At 43.5% G+C, this 18910-nt stretch overlaps 1 protein-coding gene across 2 annotated transcripts in view; it reads right to left on the bottom strand.

Annotated features, from left to right (window-relative positions):
* VDAC2 (voltage dependent anion channel 2) overlaps nucleotides 1-16519 on the bottom strand; it is a 118562-nt gene extending 102043 nt beyond the window's left edge. The window contains exon 1 of one of the 2 annotated variants that reach the window (XM_069240792.1): nucleotides 16402-16519. In XM_069240792.1, coding sequence (XP_069096893.1) covers nucleotides 16402-16516 — 115 coding nt within the window. In that variant the 5' untranslated portion in view covers nucleotides 16517-16519. Of the gene's footprint in view, nucleotides 1-16167; nucleotides 16272-16401 lie in introns of those variants that run through there. The other variant, XM_069240793.1, reaches the window with a different exon arrangement.
* Between the last annotated feature and the right edge of the window lie 2391 nt (nucleotides 16520-18910).

Genomic DNA, 18910 nt, shown 5'->3' with positions numbered 1-18910 from the left:
TTGCTGAATCAGACTCCGGTCTATGCATTAACTCTCATAAGTGTGGCTGGCACGCAAACATGTGATAGGATTGTGAGGGCATACCCATAATAGAATGACCAATATGGAAATGCCTGTTACATTACTAAATGCTCACATTCATTGGAAATAAAGAGGGCCATACGTTGCATCCTATTTCTTTAAAAATGCTAAAATCCCATGGCATAAATAAGGAAATTAAAACTCAAGCCATGGAATGTTTTAAGGGAAGATTAATGTACTTTCTCCTTCTTAAAAAGAGCCTCCATGAGCTTTAGGATAAAAGAGTATCCGGGGTTTTATAAAAAAAATAAAATGTGGTATAAGGGAAAAAAAGCACACCAATGAACGGAAAAAAGTCACTGTGTTCTCAGTTAAAACGCTATGATCAGCTGCAGACTTGTTCATAAGATGTAGCACACATTGGTGCTATATGAAAAGAGACTGTAAAGGGTGCTGCTCTAGCACTAACATAAGCGTTCAATAATCGACTAAAGAATAGATTAACTCTCCATCTTTACATCCACCCATAATCGCCTCACATTCCTCCCCTGTTTCTCCTTCCAGGGGAAATTCTCCCTATTTTTTAATTTCACAATGCTTCGGCAAGGTGACCGAGTGGCCTAATCATCGCTCTCCAGATTTTGAATGACCTTCTAAGATGCCCCTCTCCCTAGATCTCCCTCTTTACATCCACCCAAATTCTCTCCACAGTCTTCAAGCAGCCAGAAGAGGCCCGAAGTATGGTATGCAGGCACCAGATAGAACACTGAAACATGAAATTAATACTTTGTGGAATATTATACTTCGTACTAGTATAATTTTGACCTTTCTCCAACATTCATTTCAATCCTGGGTTGACAAACTCCGCTTTTGGGTGAGCAAAATCACTCCACGAGTGTGTAAAGAACATTACAGAGTTTAAATTCCAGTCATACAGAGCTCACTTCCCACAGAAATAAGGCAGCCACCATACTTCATTAGTCTATACCTGTAATCTTCACCTCACAGTCGGGTTTTGAATTTGTAGCCATCCTCAGATACTCTCCCAAGCACTGAAGTCAAACCAAATAGCTCTACGCCATAAAAAACGGTCTTTTCAGTGTCCTTTGAATTACAGTCGATGTCCTTAGTCAAAGAGCTGACCATGTAGCCAGCTGGGGCAGTCTACAGGAAGTGAATTCTGGCCCAGAGCACTTGTGCATCACAATGAACTAGGTGGCCATGGTAACAAGCACAACATAGGGACTACAGTGAACTCCGATCCAGAAGTAAATGGTTCAAATTAGGATCCAACAGTGGGAGAACTGATTATGCCAGTGCTAACAGGCCCCCTGGACGTCAACGCCCACCAGCAAGGGCAATCTGTCCTGAACTAGGACTCAAGAGAGAAATGCAACAATAAATAGCTTTAAATAAAACAGTATCTAGTACTTGATTAAAAGTAAGTAATGCAAGTATAGAAATATTTCTTACTTTGTGCGTGGCAAGAGATTAAGTACTTGATTGAAAACACTTGTCACCAAGGAGAACACAACCAAAGGTCTCAGCTACGCAAGGTTTTAGCTTTGTCAATGTTTTTTGCATTATTGTACAGTAGCAGAGGGTGGGCAGGCAGGGCATCACAGGCAGAGCTACAGCAAGTGGGGATGGGAAACACTGAAATCAGTGGGTGGGCAACAGAACGACAGCGGGTGGGCAACACAGACAACAGTGACAGTGGGTGGGAGCAACAGACAGTGGGAGAGAAGTACACGAGAGAGATGGCTGAAAGACACTCTGGTAAAGTGCTTTAATACAACCAAAAAATAAACAGCTTAGAAAATGAGCAGTGGAAAGACAAGTAAAGTGCCATTGTTCCAGGAGAGCGATAAACATGTGAAAAGGAAGAAAGCTGATCAATTAGAAGCAAGCGAATGGTGTAACTATGAAGCCAACCAACGGTAAAGAATGTGTGGCCGATCAGCCCACGGTTAGAAAACACTGCCTCAGAATATTAGGTTAGACCTAAAAAGCATTTTAGTATAATAATTTAAATAAAAAAAAAAAAAAAAAAAAAAACATCCATGCGTTCACTGCCCGAGAGTTATCATCAGCTGCAGACTTGTTCATAGGATGCAGCACAATGTTGGTGCCACATGAAGAAAGCTTGTAAGGGGTCCTGCCCCAGAACTAATAAAAGCCAACACACTTCAATGAGGGACGAGCAGTGAAGAATTTGCTGAGCTCAACTGGATGTAATTATCTGGGGCATCTTCGTCAGCGAAAGGGGGTGGGGGGTGGGGTTGAGGCGAACCACATACACTGGACCTGTAAACAAGCGCCCAAATACTGTCGACAAAAGGCCCTTAAGAACTATTACGACAAACGTCATAAAAAAATATTGTGTTCATAACCTCACAGGTTTACAATCTTAGTACATGCACGAGCACCTAGGACACTGCCATATTTATGAGAGTCCACAAGGAATTTGTCCCATAAAGTGTGTGAAATTTGATAAAGGATGCAATAGCTGGGAACTGTTTGAACAATTAGATTTAGATCAAAGGGGCCCGCATACATAGTGAGGCAAAAGGACATCCAACTACCTTCATTTTTTGGCAACATATGAATTATAAAGCTATCACCAACCTTTCTCACAAGTCAACACCACGTGCTCTGTCTCAAGCGAGAATTGTTTCCGTTTCAGTATTTTAACTAGCTTTGATAACCTTAAGAGGTATTTGCACTTCGCCTGTGCATGCCTTTTACATTCATACCCTTGCCTCCTCTAACGTAAAGGGCTCAAGTGACTCCTAGTTCCTGCCCTTGTGTTTAGTCCTGATCTTCCAAGACACCTTCTACCTATCCCTTTATTTTGAATTGCACCACTTTCATGCTAAGATCTTGAGTGTTCCTTTCCTCTACTAACTTGATTTGACATGCCTCTACTGTACTACAGCTCTCCATGTCCACCCAAAATCTCCCCACATCCTCTTCTTGCTTTATGGTCTCCAAGCAGCAAGATGAGGTCCACCGTTAGGTATGCAGGACCTAGATCACACAAACATTGAAAAATGTGTGGGGTAGATTGTACTTCATACTAATACTAAGGAATTTCTCAAAAATTATTTTCATGTGATTAAGTAATTCCATTCTTGAATAACACCTTTTTAGGGTGCACAAAATCAATACAAGCGAGCTTAACCACCACCCTAGAGTTGAAATTCTAATCACATATCTAAAACCACATAAGCCGCCATTACACTTAATGACATAACCACACAACAAATACATGTATTGACACCCTACTCCAAGTTCATACCAGTAATCTGCACCTCAGTTGAGTTTAGTGGTTTTGCCATTCTCCTATAATCAACTAACTCTAAGGCATCTAATAGCTAGCCTTTCCACCGCCCTATGAAATGCAGTTATTGCCTTTAGTCACAGAGCTAACCAAGTAAACAGGACAATCAATAGCACAGCAGTGAATTTCATTACAAAACCAGAGGCCGTCATTATGCATTAAATCCTTTATTGCCACTCCAAGCAGCAGTCACTGAGAGAAAAACATGTGTTTTAGAGCTCTGGTCTGGAATGTTCTAAGTAGTCCATGAACAGAATCCTCTTCGTTTTGCTGCTCCAGTTCAGATACGTAGCAGTTATTTCTTACTGGTGTCATTCATGTTTTACTGACATTTTTTTGTATTAGTGTTCATATTTCCAATTTATGAAAATCTGTTTAATTGTTTTCCAAGATTCTTAATTTTTTTTTTTTTAAATTTTTTTTTTTTTTTAAATCGATGTTGGTGAATTGGTTTTGTTTAATCATTACGAGGTTTGTGGGTTTTAGGTTACAGAGGAGTTAAACGTTTGTCGCTTATTCAGAATGTAGTTGATAATTTTTTTAGAAGCTAGCTTTTGTTTATTGATGTGAAAGCCTGAGCGCACTTGCGGCAGTTTACCTTCTCAGCCGTGACTACGTGTTCAGCTGCCATTCACGCATCCCATTGCTTTGCCGGAGATTGGTTTGCTCTGTCCAGGAAAGTGTTATTTTTTTTCCTCATAGCGTTGCTTTAAACAAGGGATTGCCGAGTCCTTCATCAGGCTCGTTTGTTTGTGGGGAGGAAGTTTTTCTGCATTTTCTTTTTTTAAAAGAACTATGGTTAGAAGTAACCTTGTGATATTATCAAGACTTGTCGGCCATCTTGATCCGAGGCTGATTATTACTTATGTACACGCAGGAGCGCGTTCATTTAACATTCTAAAAGTTGGTGGTTCGTTATTTTTTTATATCCTTCCTGGATGATTCTTCCGATAATTTACTGGCAGTGTTTTGGACAGTTGTCTGATAATTCTAACTGTGTGGGTTTTGTGAGGGGTATTTTTTTTTTTTTTAACAAAAGTAGTTTCAGTGAGTAGTAGTGCTTTTGTTTTACATTGTAGTGAGAAGGTCTAGTTCTGACTTGGAGACCGGGGAAATTCCATTGTGGAAAAATAAATGAGGTGATAATTACGAAATTAATACAGCTCGAATTGAAGATCTGCTTACAAGAGTCTATTGAAAAGACATTGGCCTCTAATAAAAGGAGAATGAATTCAGACAATGAGCTTTGGTCTCTTTCTGATGAAGAGAATAAATGTGAATAAGGAAAGGTAGTGAGGTTAGCCAAAGCATCAAGAGGAAAAAAGGGTGTACTTTCCAAAACAGCACAAGGGAGGTGTCCCTAGCGGCACATAAAAGAGAAGGCGTCCTATGCGGCACAAAAGAAAAGCTTACAGAAGATAATGAGTTAAACTCTGAATTTATAAAAAGAAACGTTTTGATTAATGTTTTCAATTTGGACACTGCAGATAGGGTTAATGAGAATTGGTTTGATAATTGAGAGGGTCCATCAATATCTACAAAACGCGATTAAGAATCCCCTTGGTGAGGAGGTGCTTCCTCCTTATATTTGGCACCCTAGAAGTGCGGATTGGTGGTCGTTAGAGCATGTGGTGCAATTTATTAAACAATGGATAAGCACTCCTTTAAATAAGGAGGTAAGGAATATTTCAAGAGCTGAAAGCCAAAGGCCAGTATAGAAGGGAAGGTTTGTGTTGCATCTAGTTTGGATCCTGAGTTAATTATGTTTTTGTTTAAGATGGGTAGAGATCCTAGAAACGGTTTGGAGAGATTGAATAAGCAGGTGCAGGATAAGGTTTAGGATGTTTTGGGACCTTTGGCTAGAATTTTGGCTATGGGTGAGGAAGCAGATTTACACTATACCGATTTAGAATTGGTTAGTGGATGGAGTCAGGGAGCATTAATTTTATTGGAAAATACTAATGCAGCTTCGAATGCTGAGAGGCAGAAAGTTATTCTAATGAAGATAAATCCAAAATTGTGTGATTTGGCCAGCATTGATGACACTAAATAGACTTCTTTGGAGAAAAGTTGGTCAAAAATATTGGAAAGTATGTTTCAACTTTCAAGGTCTGAGAGTGTGGCCCGGCTTATCAGAGATTTGCAGTTGACAAGGTCTTCTAGAGTCTTTGGAGTTCATTGTGAACCTTAACAAAGCTGTTCTATTTCCAGCTCAGATTTTGAAGTTTTCAATAGACACTGAACAGGGAATGTTATGTTTACCAGTGAAAAAAGTGGTTAGCATAAAGGACATTCGTTATGTATTGAAGAAGGAGATTTTATCCTTGAGAGAATTTGTGAGAGTGCTGGGTCTGCTATCTTCGTCTATTCATGCCGTTTTTCCAGGTCCTGCACACTATCAGGCTCTCCAGAAAGTGAAGGCAAAGGCTCTTCAATCAGGCTTGTGATATGGAGGCAAAATAACTTTGGATGGTCAAGCAAAAGAGGAATTAATTTGGTGGTTGGTCAATATGGATGCTTGTAATGGTGGAATAGGTTTTGGTTGTATGCCAGATTTGGTGACAGAATCAGATGCAAGCCTTCCCGGTTGGGGTGTCAGTGGGGAGCTCAAGAGACTGGGGGTTTATGGTTGGTCAGAGAGAGAGATTTTCATATCAATTGTTTAGAAATGATGGCAGTTATGTATGAGCTTGTGAGTTTCAGAGATGTTTTGAGGAACAGTACAGTTAAAAATAGACTTTCTGCAGTGACATATACAAATCATTTAGGAGGAGGGGGAGATCTGTTCTTGTGCCCTTTCCGATTTAGCAAAGGAGATCTGGGTTTTCTGTTTAGAAAATAAGTTAAGTTTGAGGGCTGAATATTTGCCTGGAAAGGACAATGTTTCTGCTGATTGGAATTCAAGGTATGAGAGATTTGTTTTTTAGATTGGACGTTCTGTAGGGAGCTTTTTTTTTATCATCGAGATTTGGGTCCCATTTGAGGTAGATATTTTTGCCAGCAGATTGACTTTCCAGATCCAGAGATATTTCAGCTTGCTTCCGGATTTGGCAGCTTTGGCAGTGGATGCGTTTCAGCAAGATTGCACAGAGTTGAAATTTATGCGTTTCCTCCATTAGCAATAATTCAGAAAGACTTGCAGAAGATGAGAAGGCAAGTATGCCAATTGATTCCAGTGACTCCGTTTTCTGTATCCCAAGCATGGTTTCCCGATGCAGTTGGAACAAGCTTGCAACATTCCTTTTTGTTTGCCAGGAAGAGTAGGACTTTTGGAAAATGTGGATGGGAAGAGTAGCCCATGGTGGAAACAGGAGTTTTGAACCTTCTTGTTTGAAAAGTGTTGGGAGATCTTCAGTGATGTCAGGCCCTTGGGAAAAGTTGGTGAACTACTCGAAGATTCTTGGGCACCAGGAACTAGACGCAGATACAAAGGAATTTGGAATAAATGGGTTTGTTGATGCTTGGAAAGGGGTTTGGATTCTGTGGAAGCACCTGTAGTGAATGCTGTACATTTTTTGGTGGAATTATATGAAAAAGGTTTTACATATAGACCTATTAATTGTTATAGATCTACAATGTCAGCAGGCCATAGTCTTGTGGGTGGTTGTGGCGTAGGCACTAATGTTCCAGTTTGAAGATTTCAGAAGAGCGATAGATTGCAAAGACCACCTGTAGCAAAAGTATGTTTTATGGGATGTGAATACATTATTTTCTCTTTTTCTTTCATGGCCTAACCATAACGTTTTAGAGCTTAAGAAGTTAAAAATGGAATTAATGTCATTGTTCTGTTTGATTTCCTGTCGAAGATTATCTGATGTTAAGGCTTTAGAGGTAAATACATTTTATAATCCTTTTGGAGTGACTCGAGATAACATGAAGAACAAAGCCAATGTCTCAAACTATTTTCTATCTTAAGTATGAATCATGTACAGAACTTTGTGATAGGATGTTTGAAAGAATACAAGTCTAGAACTCAGGAATTAAGACCTCGTGGGGTAAATCAATTGTTGATATCATTGGTAAAACTTTATAAAGCAGTGACAATGGCAAGTGGGTTAAGTGGTCAGAGCAAGAGCTTTTGCCACATTCTATGAGAGGAGCTAGTAAAGGCTTTTGAAAGGGTCGACTGGAGGACATATAGGTCTAATGCTGAAACATTATTGTAAACCACTTGAGCATATGTCAGGTGTGGTTCTGGATGACTACCAACATGCATAATGATAACCTCCGGTCTCGTAATGAAATACCGATTCTCAAGGAATAATTAGCAGAGCATTGGTTCATAACCTTTTGACTTCTGTGGACCCCCCTCTATCTTTACTGGAATCCTGGGACCCCCCACCTCCACATTACTGAAAGCTGTGGACGTAACCTGTTAATATTATTTAATTACTAAGCAATCGCAGACCCCCAGGGATTCTCGGTCCACTGGTTGGGAGCCATTGGAATAGAGAATCTAGATTTCATTAAAGACAAGGAGGCTAGCATTATCACACGCTCCATTCCCTTGGTAACGCATTAAAAAAAAAAAAAAAAAACGTGTTAAGGATTGAAGGAGTGGTTGTTATAATATGTTGAAGGAACTTAGAGAACTTGTTTTTTTACTTTGTTGGATGTTTTAAGGGATAATGATTATAAAGGTTGTTTCTAGTTAGTGTTGTTTTTATAAGAGATGTATTGTAATGCAGATATCTTAATGTGCATGCTTTCTTTTGTAGAAAACAATCAATAACCCATTTATGTTGGCCGGATGAATCAGGATCAGGACTGTTTGGGATGGATATCAGATTGCAATTAAAAGAAAAACAGAAGGGGATTCTGTTAATTTACTACTTATGTGTTTTAGAGTTCTATTATAAATTGAAACATGGCTTAACCCCTCTCCGGCTCCTGACAACGCCATTGCCATCCCAGACGGTGACCAGATCATCCGCAGAGACCACACGAACCGTCCCGGGGGAGACAATGCCATTGTCCACAAAAAGTCCCTACGTCTATCCACTAGCACCGAAGACTCGGCAACCAACATGCAACTCCACCACTTCCAGATTGGAACCAACCCTAACATCACCCTGCAGGGCACCCTCATCTACAGGCCACCAGACCAGAATCTGCGACACCATCGCCGGCCTATCCTCCACCCACGCCCTTACATCCAAAGACTGCATCCTACTGGGGGACCTCAACTTCCACCTGGAAAACCCAGACGACAACAACTCGACCACCCTGATCATAAACCTCACCAACCTCTGACTCAAGCAACTTGTCACCACACCCACCAACCCACTCAGCCGGTCACACTCTGGACCCCATTTCCTCCACCAGCAACCACGTCTGTCAGCCACACCACCGAACTCCATTAATTTCACCTTCAACAAACCCATCGGTCAACACCACACTGCCCAACTTCCCTGCAGAAATTGGAATAAAGGATCACCGACTGCACCAACACCCTTCACCCCCTTTAAAACGCCCCACCACATAACACAGCCAAGAAATCAAACTGGTTCCCCCCAGCATTCAAAGAATTAAAACAGGTCTGCAGATGTCCGGAGAGGAAGCGGCGCACAGATAAGACCCCTGCATGTCACGAAAACTTCAAGAACGCCATCAAACATCACCACCAGCTCATCAGGACCACCAAGAGACTTTCCCTGCAACAGCGCATCAATAAAAATGCCCACAACAGCAAGGAACTTTTATCAGTCAGAGTTCACCCACCCCAACTCCGACATCCCCGTCACAAGAATTCTGTGAAAAACCTTGCCAACTACTTCCACTGCAAGATCGCAGTCATTTCGGCAGCTTCACCATCTGCCCCCCCCCCCACACACACACCAGCCCGTCGACCGAAGTGTCACACCCCGCCCGCCCCCCCCCCCCCCTCCTCCTCTGCTGGAACATCATCACCGACACAGAGACGCGAGACATGGCAACCATCCACTCAGGAGCTCCCACCGACCCCTGGCCTCACCACATCTTCCACAGAGCCAGCAACATCACCGCACCCAAAACTCCAGCATACCATCAACCGCTCCTTCAAATCTGCCACCTTCCCTGAGAGTTGGAAACACACCGAGACCAAATCTCTACTGGAGAAACCCACTACCCACCCGACTGACCTAAAGCACTACCAGCCTATCTCCCTGCTCCCCTTTCCGGCCAAAGTCATTGAGAAGGCAGTCAACAAACAACTCACTGCTTTCCTGGAAACCAACAACATTGTGGACCCCTCTTAGTCAGGATTCAGAAGCAACCACAGCATTGAGACTGCCCTCCTTGCTGCCACAGACGACATCCACACCCTCCTTGACCAAAGCGAAACGGTCACCCTCATCCTTCTGGATCGGTCTGCCGCCTTCCACCCAATTCTCTCAAGACACTATGCACCCGCCTCCACGACGTCAGCATCCGAGACTCAGCTCTGCGATTGCTCTCCTCATTCGTCACCGACAGAACCCAGAGGGTCCAACTCTCCACTTCTCTCGGAGGCCACCAAGATCAAAAGCGGCATCCCCAAAGGATTCTCGCCGACTCCCACCCTTTTCAGCCTCTTCATGACCCCACTAGCCACCATCGTTAGAAGCCATGCACAACATAGTCTCCTATGCCGACGACACCCAATTGATAGTCTCCTTCACCAACAACCCGAGCACCGCCAAAAACAATTTCTACGAAGCAATGAAATCAGTCACCACCTGGATGAAAGATAGTTGCCTCAAACTGAACTCTGACAAAACAGAAGTCCTCATCCTCGGCACAACACCCTCTGCCTGGAACAACTCCTGGTGGCCCTCCACACTTGGAAACTCCCCCACCGACCACACCCGCAACCTCTTTGTCATCTTAGACTCATCTCACACAATGGACCGACAGGTGGGCGATGTCTTATCGGGCTGCTTCCACACCCTACGCATGCTCCAAAAGATCTACAAATGGGTCCCCACCGAAACCAGAAGGACAGTCACCCAGACCCTTGTCAGCAGCCGACTTGACCACTGCAATGCTCTCTACGCCGGAACCACCGCCAAGACCCAGAGAAGACAATGCATCCAAAACGCCTCCGCCCGGCTCATCAAGAACGAGCCACGACAGCCACATCCACAACCTCCATAGAGACCTACACTGGTTGCCAATCGACAAGAGAATCACCTTTACGCTCCTGACCCACGCCTACAAGGCCGTACACGACGGCGGACCAGCCTGCCTCAACCACAGACTCCTCCTACACTCCCGCCAGACAACTCTGCTTCACCCACCAGGCCCCCTGCATCCGGAAAAACAGACAGAGGAAGATCCTTCTCCCACATCGCCGCCAAGACCCGGAACACCCTCCCCCTCTACCTCAGGCAATAACCCTACCCTGTCTCAGTTCAGGAAGGACCTCAAGACCTGGCTCTTCAACCGATTCACCCCCTCCCCCTTTCTTCCCCCAGTGCCTTTAGCCCTCACAGGTGATTAGCCGCACTATACAAATCCCCTGAGTGATATTCTGGAATCTTCTTTGTTTTTCTTTCAATTACTGGTGCTTTAAGATGCAGTAAATGATTTAATGCATAATGCTAGCCTACATGTCTAATGAAATCTAGATTCTCTATTCATTTCACTTTGAAAATCTTTATTCAGACCCAGAACACTATAGCACCACAATGAGCTCGATGGCCATGGTAACATGCCTAACAAAAAGGACTGTAGTGAAATCTCACCCAGAGGTAAGTGCGTTAGATTATGGTCCTAGACCAGAAAGACAACATCAGGGGATGTGGAATTCCTATTGCCTGACACCCAGGACATACTATTAGGAGTCAAGGACATTATGGACCTCATTCCGACCCTGGCGGGAGGGCAGCAGAAGCACCGCCAACAGGCTGGCGGTGCTTCCTGGGCTATTCTGACCGCGGCGGTAAAGCCACGGTCAGAAAAGGGGAACCGGCGGTTTCCCGCCGGTTTTCCCCTGGCCCAGGGAATCCTCCATGGCGGCGCTGCTTGCAGCGCCGCCATGGGGAGTCCGACCCCCGGCCCGCCAGCCTGTTTCTGGCTGTTTTCACCGCCAGAACCAGGATGGCGGGAACGGGTGTCGTGGGCCCCCTGCACTGCCCATGCCACTGGCATGGGCAGTGCAGGGGCCCCCTAACAGGGCCCCATACAGATTTTCACTGTCTGCTTTGCAGACAGTGAAAATCGCGACGGGTGCCACTGCACCCGTCGCACCCCTGCAACTCCGCCAGCTCCATTCGGAGCCGGCTTCCTCGTTGCAGGGGCTTTCCCGCTGGGCCCGCAGGAGGCCTTTTGGCGGTCGCCCGCCGGCCCAGCGTGAAAGTTGGAATGGCCGCCGCGGTCTTGACCGCGGGGCGGTCATTCGGCGGTAACCGCATGGCGGGCGGCAACCGCCGCCTTCAGAATGACCGCCTACGTTTTCATGTTTTTTTTGTCCTTTGGGCAAGTGGGCTCAAACACACTGCAGCACAAACTCAATGGCTACTAGTTCACAGTAACATATAATGGACCTGTAAGAGTATTGCCTGCAGTAGAGGTAAAATTTGTGTTTATATCTTCATGCTGTTAGAACAATTATAGTTCATTACCGACAAGTCTTTATTAATGGGATGGTGCTGTATGCTGTGAGCTCAGTTTGCACTACTGAAAGTGGTGTCAGTATAAAAATGTGTACATGTTTGCAAGGTCTAACAATTTGAGGCTACCTATAGTGCTTTCAGATTAAATGCAAATTTTTGCAGAAGCCTAAAAGCAAGGATTCATCGCTTTCAAAATAAAATATACACTTAATTGATTTCTATGTACTGAAATAGCTTTGCAACTTCATATATGCAGTACTGCATTCCTCAGTTTTTAAGTTTAAGCAAAGCAATCTTCAGCATTTATGGGGACCTCCATGGCTGGAGACTGTTGCACTGTGCTGTGGGCACATGTATTGGAGTCTTTTGCACTGACTTGTTTTGTATTGAAAAATGGAAAACCAATAAAACAGTTTAGAAATAACAGTTTTGGCAAAATTATGGTAAACATGAAAAATAACAATCATTGGCAAATAATGGGTCTGACGTGGCTGCCGGGCTTATAGTTTTGTTAATGCGCGTTTAGTTTTGTCAGTCTTTGGAAACATTTTTGTTGTTGGTGCTGCCAGGCCCCAACAATGTGACAAATACATTTATTAAAAGCAAAAATGTATGTTGGTCACATAATGCGCACATATCCATAGCTGTTCCTGGAATTGAAGGAAACTTTGTGTTCTGCTGTGCTCTTTGTGAAAAAGCAGAATATATCCCTCGTAAGACATGTATAGAACATTTTAACAAAAAGAAAACACTTTGGCTGATGCCAGATACATTTATGGGCCCAATTACTAAAGAAAGTTACAAACGTTCACAGTTCCGATGGTATATGTCTTCACATTAGTGCAGATTTGTGACTTTCATGAATTTAAAAGTATTTACTGGAGTAGACCTGGAAACCGTACTCCTTTGTGAACTGCATTTTTGCATGAGCAAATATGCATTTGTGTTTGCTCATACGAGAACCTGCTGTGCGTGTGAGAATCCACCTGGAAAGATTTACTTATTGCCTTGTCGGGAGTACTGGCTTTGGCAATCTAGTGGGGGTATGTAATGGGACAGGTTTTTTTGTGCTTAACTTCTATCAGTCGGTGAGCAGGGAAAAGAAAAATGGACAGGCGGGGGGGGGGTAACGTGACACATGGCCAATGCTAACCACGCCAGTTTTTTATTTTTTATTTTTAAAGAGTACCTGAATCTCCTCTCAAGAAGTGGATGGCCACATGGGTGGGGACTCGATTAATCTGCTTGTTCCTTGCCCCACAAAAAGAAAAAGTTGTGACACATAGCAAGCACTGCCCAATTAGAAGGCAGCAAACAAGAGTGACAATGTTGCATCCAAATGGTAAGCAATGGGCGGGTTCCAAGCCCATTACAGAACACAAGCGGAGATACACGTGCTAGTGCATGCTCATACAGGTAAGAACCTTTAAAAAAAAATTTGCATCAATCAGTACCAGAGATCGCCACCAACCTTGTATTCTAGTTTATCTTGGCATGATTACAGACAATTTTTTTTTTTTTTTTTTTTTAAAACACAATCTGAAAAAATGTTAAAGTTGACAGTCTAACAGCACCAAATCATGTACATTGAGGCTTCCTCTTACAAAGCCTTCACAAGCTCTGTACAGGATAAACCGACCATTTGGAACCTCTGAAAAACCTTACACGTACTAGTAGTGATAAGCTTCAACTTTCAAATGTTGAACTCAAACTGGAAGGGAAGAGCGCATTTCTGCAAACTTAAGTTGGTTTAAGCAAAAAAAATAAAAAATTAAAAGCGCAATTCTCCGTGGGAGAAAACAGTTTAACAATAGGTCAAAGAAGAAAAAATAAATAAAAATAAAAAACACACCCCCTCAGAGCAAGACCCAATGACTGATGTACAAAGGGAATCCTTGGGTTGCAAAAGCTTGACCAGCATCAGCAGAACCAGCCTTTCGAAGACTAAGGTTGCAGTCCCCGTAGCAAAGGGTTTGAGAGCAGGGGCTGTTGTCTGAAGAAACTCAGGCCTCAAGCGAGATAAATGACATGACTGCACAGAATAGAAAGTTAATAGCCCACCTTGTCTATGTAAGTAAAATAGGAGCCACACCATGAGGAAATGCTTCATGCTATGGAGAGATAAGAATTATTTTTTAGTGGTCAGTTAACTTTTAAACCACAATACAGACACTATACAATTGGCAAGCTTTTAAGAAAAGTCACTCTCCTTTGACAAATGCAGCTGGTATTTCACAACTGTCTACACGGGCTGAGGCCATAAATTACTGTTAGGAGTACATCTCAACTTCAGCATCGCCATTCTGGAGGAAGGAGTGCTTGAAATGCAAATATGAAAATGAGGGCACTCAGCATCGCAGAGTAACTATTTGCAAATCAGACGCGAGTGTACTTTTCTATTAAAAGTACTGGAACCCTGCTGCGAAGGGCAGGTACTCTCCCTTTCAATGTAAAGAAGTGCACGACCAGAGTACCTGTCCCTTTAAGGTACAGGGTGGGAGATAATTCCAAACTGACGGCACAATGCTCGAGACCTATTCAGCGCCATATACAAAAGGATTAAATGCCAACAAGTTTAAACAGTTCAGTGTAATTGGCGGTCAAGTGTTAAGATTTCAATAGTGTGCAGTTTTAACAGGACAGAACAATCAGAGGAATCCACTGCAGATAAAGGGAGGGGCGTTTGAAGCCAAACTCACCTAGTAACAAATGCAGGCGTTCTCTGTAAAAAACGGATACTGTTGTGCTCATTTATGTCAGACAAAATGCAGACACGTTAAATACATAAGTGTTAATTCAGAGAATGGCCAAGGATACAAGATACAAACACCTTACATTTATGTGTGTCCGTGAGGGGTTTGCTGCTAAACTTTACCCACTGAAGGGGTAGCAAGTGCAATGCTGTAGCAGCAAACTACACACACACACACACACACAAACATGGTAGGCAGAGTTTAGTTTGCGCTGTCACCAAAAACCACACGTGTGAAATTAGGGCACAACAGTCTTTTGTCAGTTCCACAAACGTGTGAGCAACCCAAAATAGGGTTGCTAGAAGATCAAATGTATTTAACTAGAAATCCAACTGCAGCGCAAGTGCAGAAAGGAGCACAGACGCCCCGAATTACAGATGCATGGACGAGAAAGCCTCCTGGTAACAAGCCAATGTGTTAGAATGACTGGTATGGACAAAGGGGGGCCTTGTGGGAGAGTCCTGCGCCGCCCTAGTTAACGCAGTCCTGCTCTGGAGAAGACAAGGAAAAGAAAATCTGAAAAATAGCAAGAGTACTGCCGATTGTAACATTTGTTGTACCACGCACTCTGTACAATGTACTGCCCTCCTACGGTACTTTAGGTGTAGCAAAAATTTTAGAAAATGTAATATTAAAAAGACAGACGGCGTTCGATTAAAGGAGCTGAAGCAGAAACTATGCTGTAGATTAATATTGGAACCTGAGATGGATAAAATAAAGTATGAAACGACAGTTCTCAATACGGGAGTCCAAATCTATTTTTTCTCAATGTACTTTCGAATTACATGCTTGGAACTATTCCCAATATTTCAAGGCTGCAATATTCACTACAGGTTCATAATTCCCTGTCAGCCAATGAACATTTTGCGGCTAATATAAATTAGTTTATGACATTCAAACAAAAAGGATGACGCAAAAGGAAACCATGATGTGGATGAAAGAATCACGTAAAATCCATATAAGGTCCTAACGACATTTAAGGACGTCCCGACCTTCGGCCTAGACTATTTAACAAAGTCTCTAATAATTCTTCAATGCATTACATGCATATAACTAACTGCAACATGCATATACTTTACTTTCTTTGCACTAGACGTACAAAACCAACGCTGCATCTAGTCTCCGGGCTCTTCCCCTTCAGCACATTGGGGGGGGACGAGTCCGCTTCCACAGTTGCCCTGCGACTCTCCCACCTCTGCCGTCCGGGAGCGGTACTGGAGCCAGACTTTTTTTTACCCAAGACCCTGGTTCACGCCCCAACATCACAGCTAACAGGCCAAAAAGGGTAGACTGGGGTGACACAGGCCTAAGTTACTGGCTTTGATTTTCCCTAACACTAGGGGGATTTTACGGCGAAATAACAGCCGTTCCCAACGTTATCTATATACTAACGAGTCTACGAATCCTTCTTCTAACATCCGAAGCCGACTGTCGGGTTTTGCGTTCCAGATCACCCTCTAGTAACCCAAATTACCTGGTCTCGGGCAGAGCTGCGTGCGGGCGACTGGAGGGCGAAGTGAAGGAGAAAGCCCCCGCCCCCAGCGCCATCCGTCACTACGCTCCGCAGGACCCCGGCCAAGACTGTCCTAACACTGCCAGATTCGCGCACTTATTAACGTTTAAAGACCTCAATTTGTGAAGTGGTGACTGGGATCCCTGTCGCTTGGAAAAACTCATCATGGTCAATCTTCATTCTCCATATACTCACCTGTCAGGCAACAATTAGGAGACAGGTAAAGGGGCCTCCCGGCGCCCTTCCTGTTTAGCGTGCCTTTGCTAGTGACGTCATGGGGTGGACGTTGACTGTTCATGCAGCACAACATACATAAGAAACGGGCACGCTGTTATACGGTTTTCAACGCAGGGATTACGCACGGCGGCCATGATACGTGGGGAAAAATAATTCTCCCACAAGTACATGTTTTGATAACCGCATCTTTTTTTGCATACTGATCGGGTCGGGTGTGCTGTGTATCGGCCGGCAATTGTCGCTCAGATCCCTTGTTATGGGCAGTCTACCTTTGTACAGGGAGTTCGAGCTTATGCGAAGATAAGGTTCAGCTCTGCGGTGCACAGAGAAAACCGCCTCTTTGCCTGCAGTTTGGCGGCCATAATGGTTTGGGAAAAGTCGTGACCTTGGAAGCGACAGCTTGTGGTGTATGCTCCTTTATTGGGCGTGAGTTTTTAGTACTCCTACTTCTGGGAACATTTAGTTCAGCTATTACAGTCGCTGGAGGACTTTAAGTGAAAAACAAGCATTTGCAATCAAACGGGTCTCGCATTTCTCCAAGTTACAGCTATTAGCAGTTGTAAACTCCCAACCGGATTTTACTTTCCACATTGAAAGAAAAAAACAGCGCGATCGCACTGCTACAGTTCACTTGCAATGAAACCTGTCTGCAAAAGTCCAATTATCTATGTAACTGGCAAAAGAGCAATTAACTGTGCACCAGGGTCCATGTTCGGCAAAGCGCTCGACTTGTGCCAAGCGAGATCGCGCTGTGAACTAAAGATAAAAAGTAGTCCCCAAACCTGACGGGAAACAGTGAGCCTCGCATGTTTCCAGTACTTGGTCGCTGTGTTCGAGGAGGGCTAACCACCGGAAAAGGCATGACGTATCCATGCCTTCAACTAATGAAAGCAAGCAGATTTCAACAGGCAACCCAAGTAAAAAAGGAAGATCATCCTGGCGTCATTCTGGAGTCATCTGATGACTTCAGCTGTGCTATTCCTGCAATTATCTGGGGAAGTCATCCCAAGCCATCCTGAAGTATGTGTATAGGGCAAAATATTTAAATGAGATGACTCTAGAGTAATCAAAGAAACTACTCCAGGATGGCTTCCTGATTACTTAACTGGAAAACATGTGATGATCTTTTACTACTACAGAATGATCCATGATGATTTCTGGATTAAGCTGTATCACTCCAGGATGGGTTCCTGATTACTTCAGTGGAAAACATGTGATGATCATTTACTACTGTGGGATGATCCCATGATGATTTCAGGATTAGATTGTATTACTCCAGGATAATCCTATGAGTACTTCATGATGGGCCGTAATATTACAGAATGATCTTGAGATGACCGCAGAATGGGACTCTATTACTCAAGGATGATCCCATGATATCTTTAGAATGGGAATGTATTAGTCAGTGTTGATTTCACGTTGAGGATGTATTACCCTACAGTTGGTTCTGGCTGCATTACTTCATGGCAATTTCAGTATGGTTATGTATTATTTTAGAATGATCTTGAGTAATAATGGGTAAACCTTGTTTGACATTCAGGAAGTAAAGAAATCCACAGTTTTATTAATTTGTTGGCTGAGCAGATTACTACTACAAAAACAAGCATTGGAAAAGGAAATAGGTCTCACATTTTCGACTAAATGGCTTGCCATTGTTTTTTTTGCTGATGATCTGCAGTACTGGCAAAAATAAAGTCTGAAAAAGAGGGTGCCAATGCAATGTGGACACATGACACTGTAGTGGCCAAGAAGGATCACGCACATGTGCTTGCCTCACCATGCATGCACACCCATACTGCATGAAACAGCCACCGTTTTAATTATTGTTTTATTTACAGGTGCAAGATGGGGACTCAACTTGGAATGCACGGAAATAAAAACAATAAAGTACAGATTTTAAAATGTGCACAAAAAAGCTGTTGAAAACAGAGAGAGCAAGCAAGAAAATGAGAGCTGCCAAGCCATATAAAAAAAAAAAAGAAAAAACATTTTTTAAGGATTGTGACAGGAAGAGAGCAATGAAAGAGGGAGGAGGGAGTAGTAAATGCATAGGGTCAATCAGTAGTAGAAAGGGTAGCAACAGAGGAGCGTGAGGCAGGGGAACAAATAAAAAGCGAAAACAAACAGCTGGGAAGCAAGCAATGGACAAGTTGTGGGTAGTGGAAGAGGGGCAACATGCAGCACCCGATGAACGGTGGTACATCAGGTGGAGAGCAGTAAGCGAGGAAGGGAGCAAGAAAACACATGCTTTCTACAGAGTGCTAAAGAACACAAGCATTTGCAAAGCCAATAGGCCTTGCCTCTGTGACAGCTATTGGCTTTGCCAATGTGTTTTAGCCATGTTGTACACCAGTATGGCAGCTGTTCAGCATGGCTAAAAGTCAGTTGTGTAAATAAGAGTGGTGTGGAGTGTCGTAAAGTACAGTGGGGTGTTATGGAGTGCCTTAGAGTGTTGTGGCTTGGGGTG

This window comes from Pleurodeles waltl, chromosome 6 (genome assembly GCF_031143425.1).
Source record: "Pleurodeles waltl isolate 20211129_DDA chromosome 6, aPleWal1.hap1.20221129, whole genome shotgun sequence".
NCBI classification, from domain to species: Eukaryota; Metazoa; Chordata; class Amphibia; order Caudata; family Salamandridae; genus Pleurodeles; species Pleurodeles waltl.
Note: the sequence above shows the minus strand (reverse complement) of the source record. Positions and strands in the feature narration are given on the sequence as shown.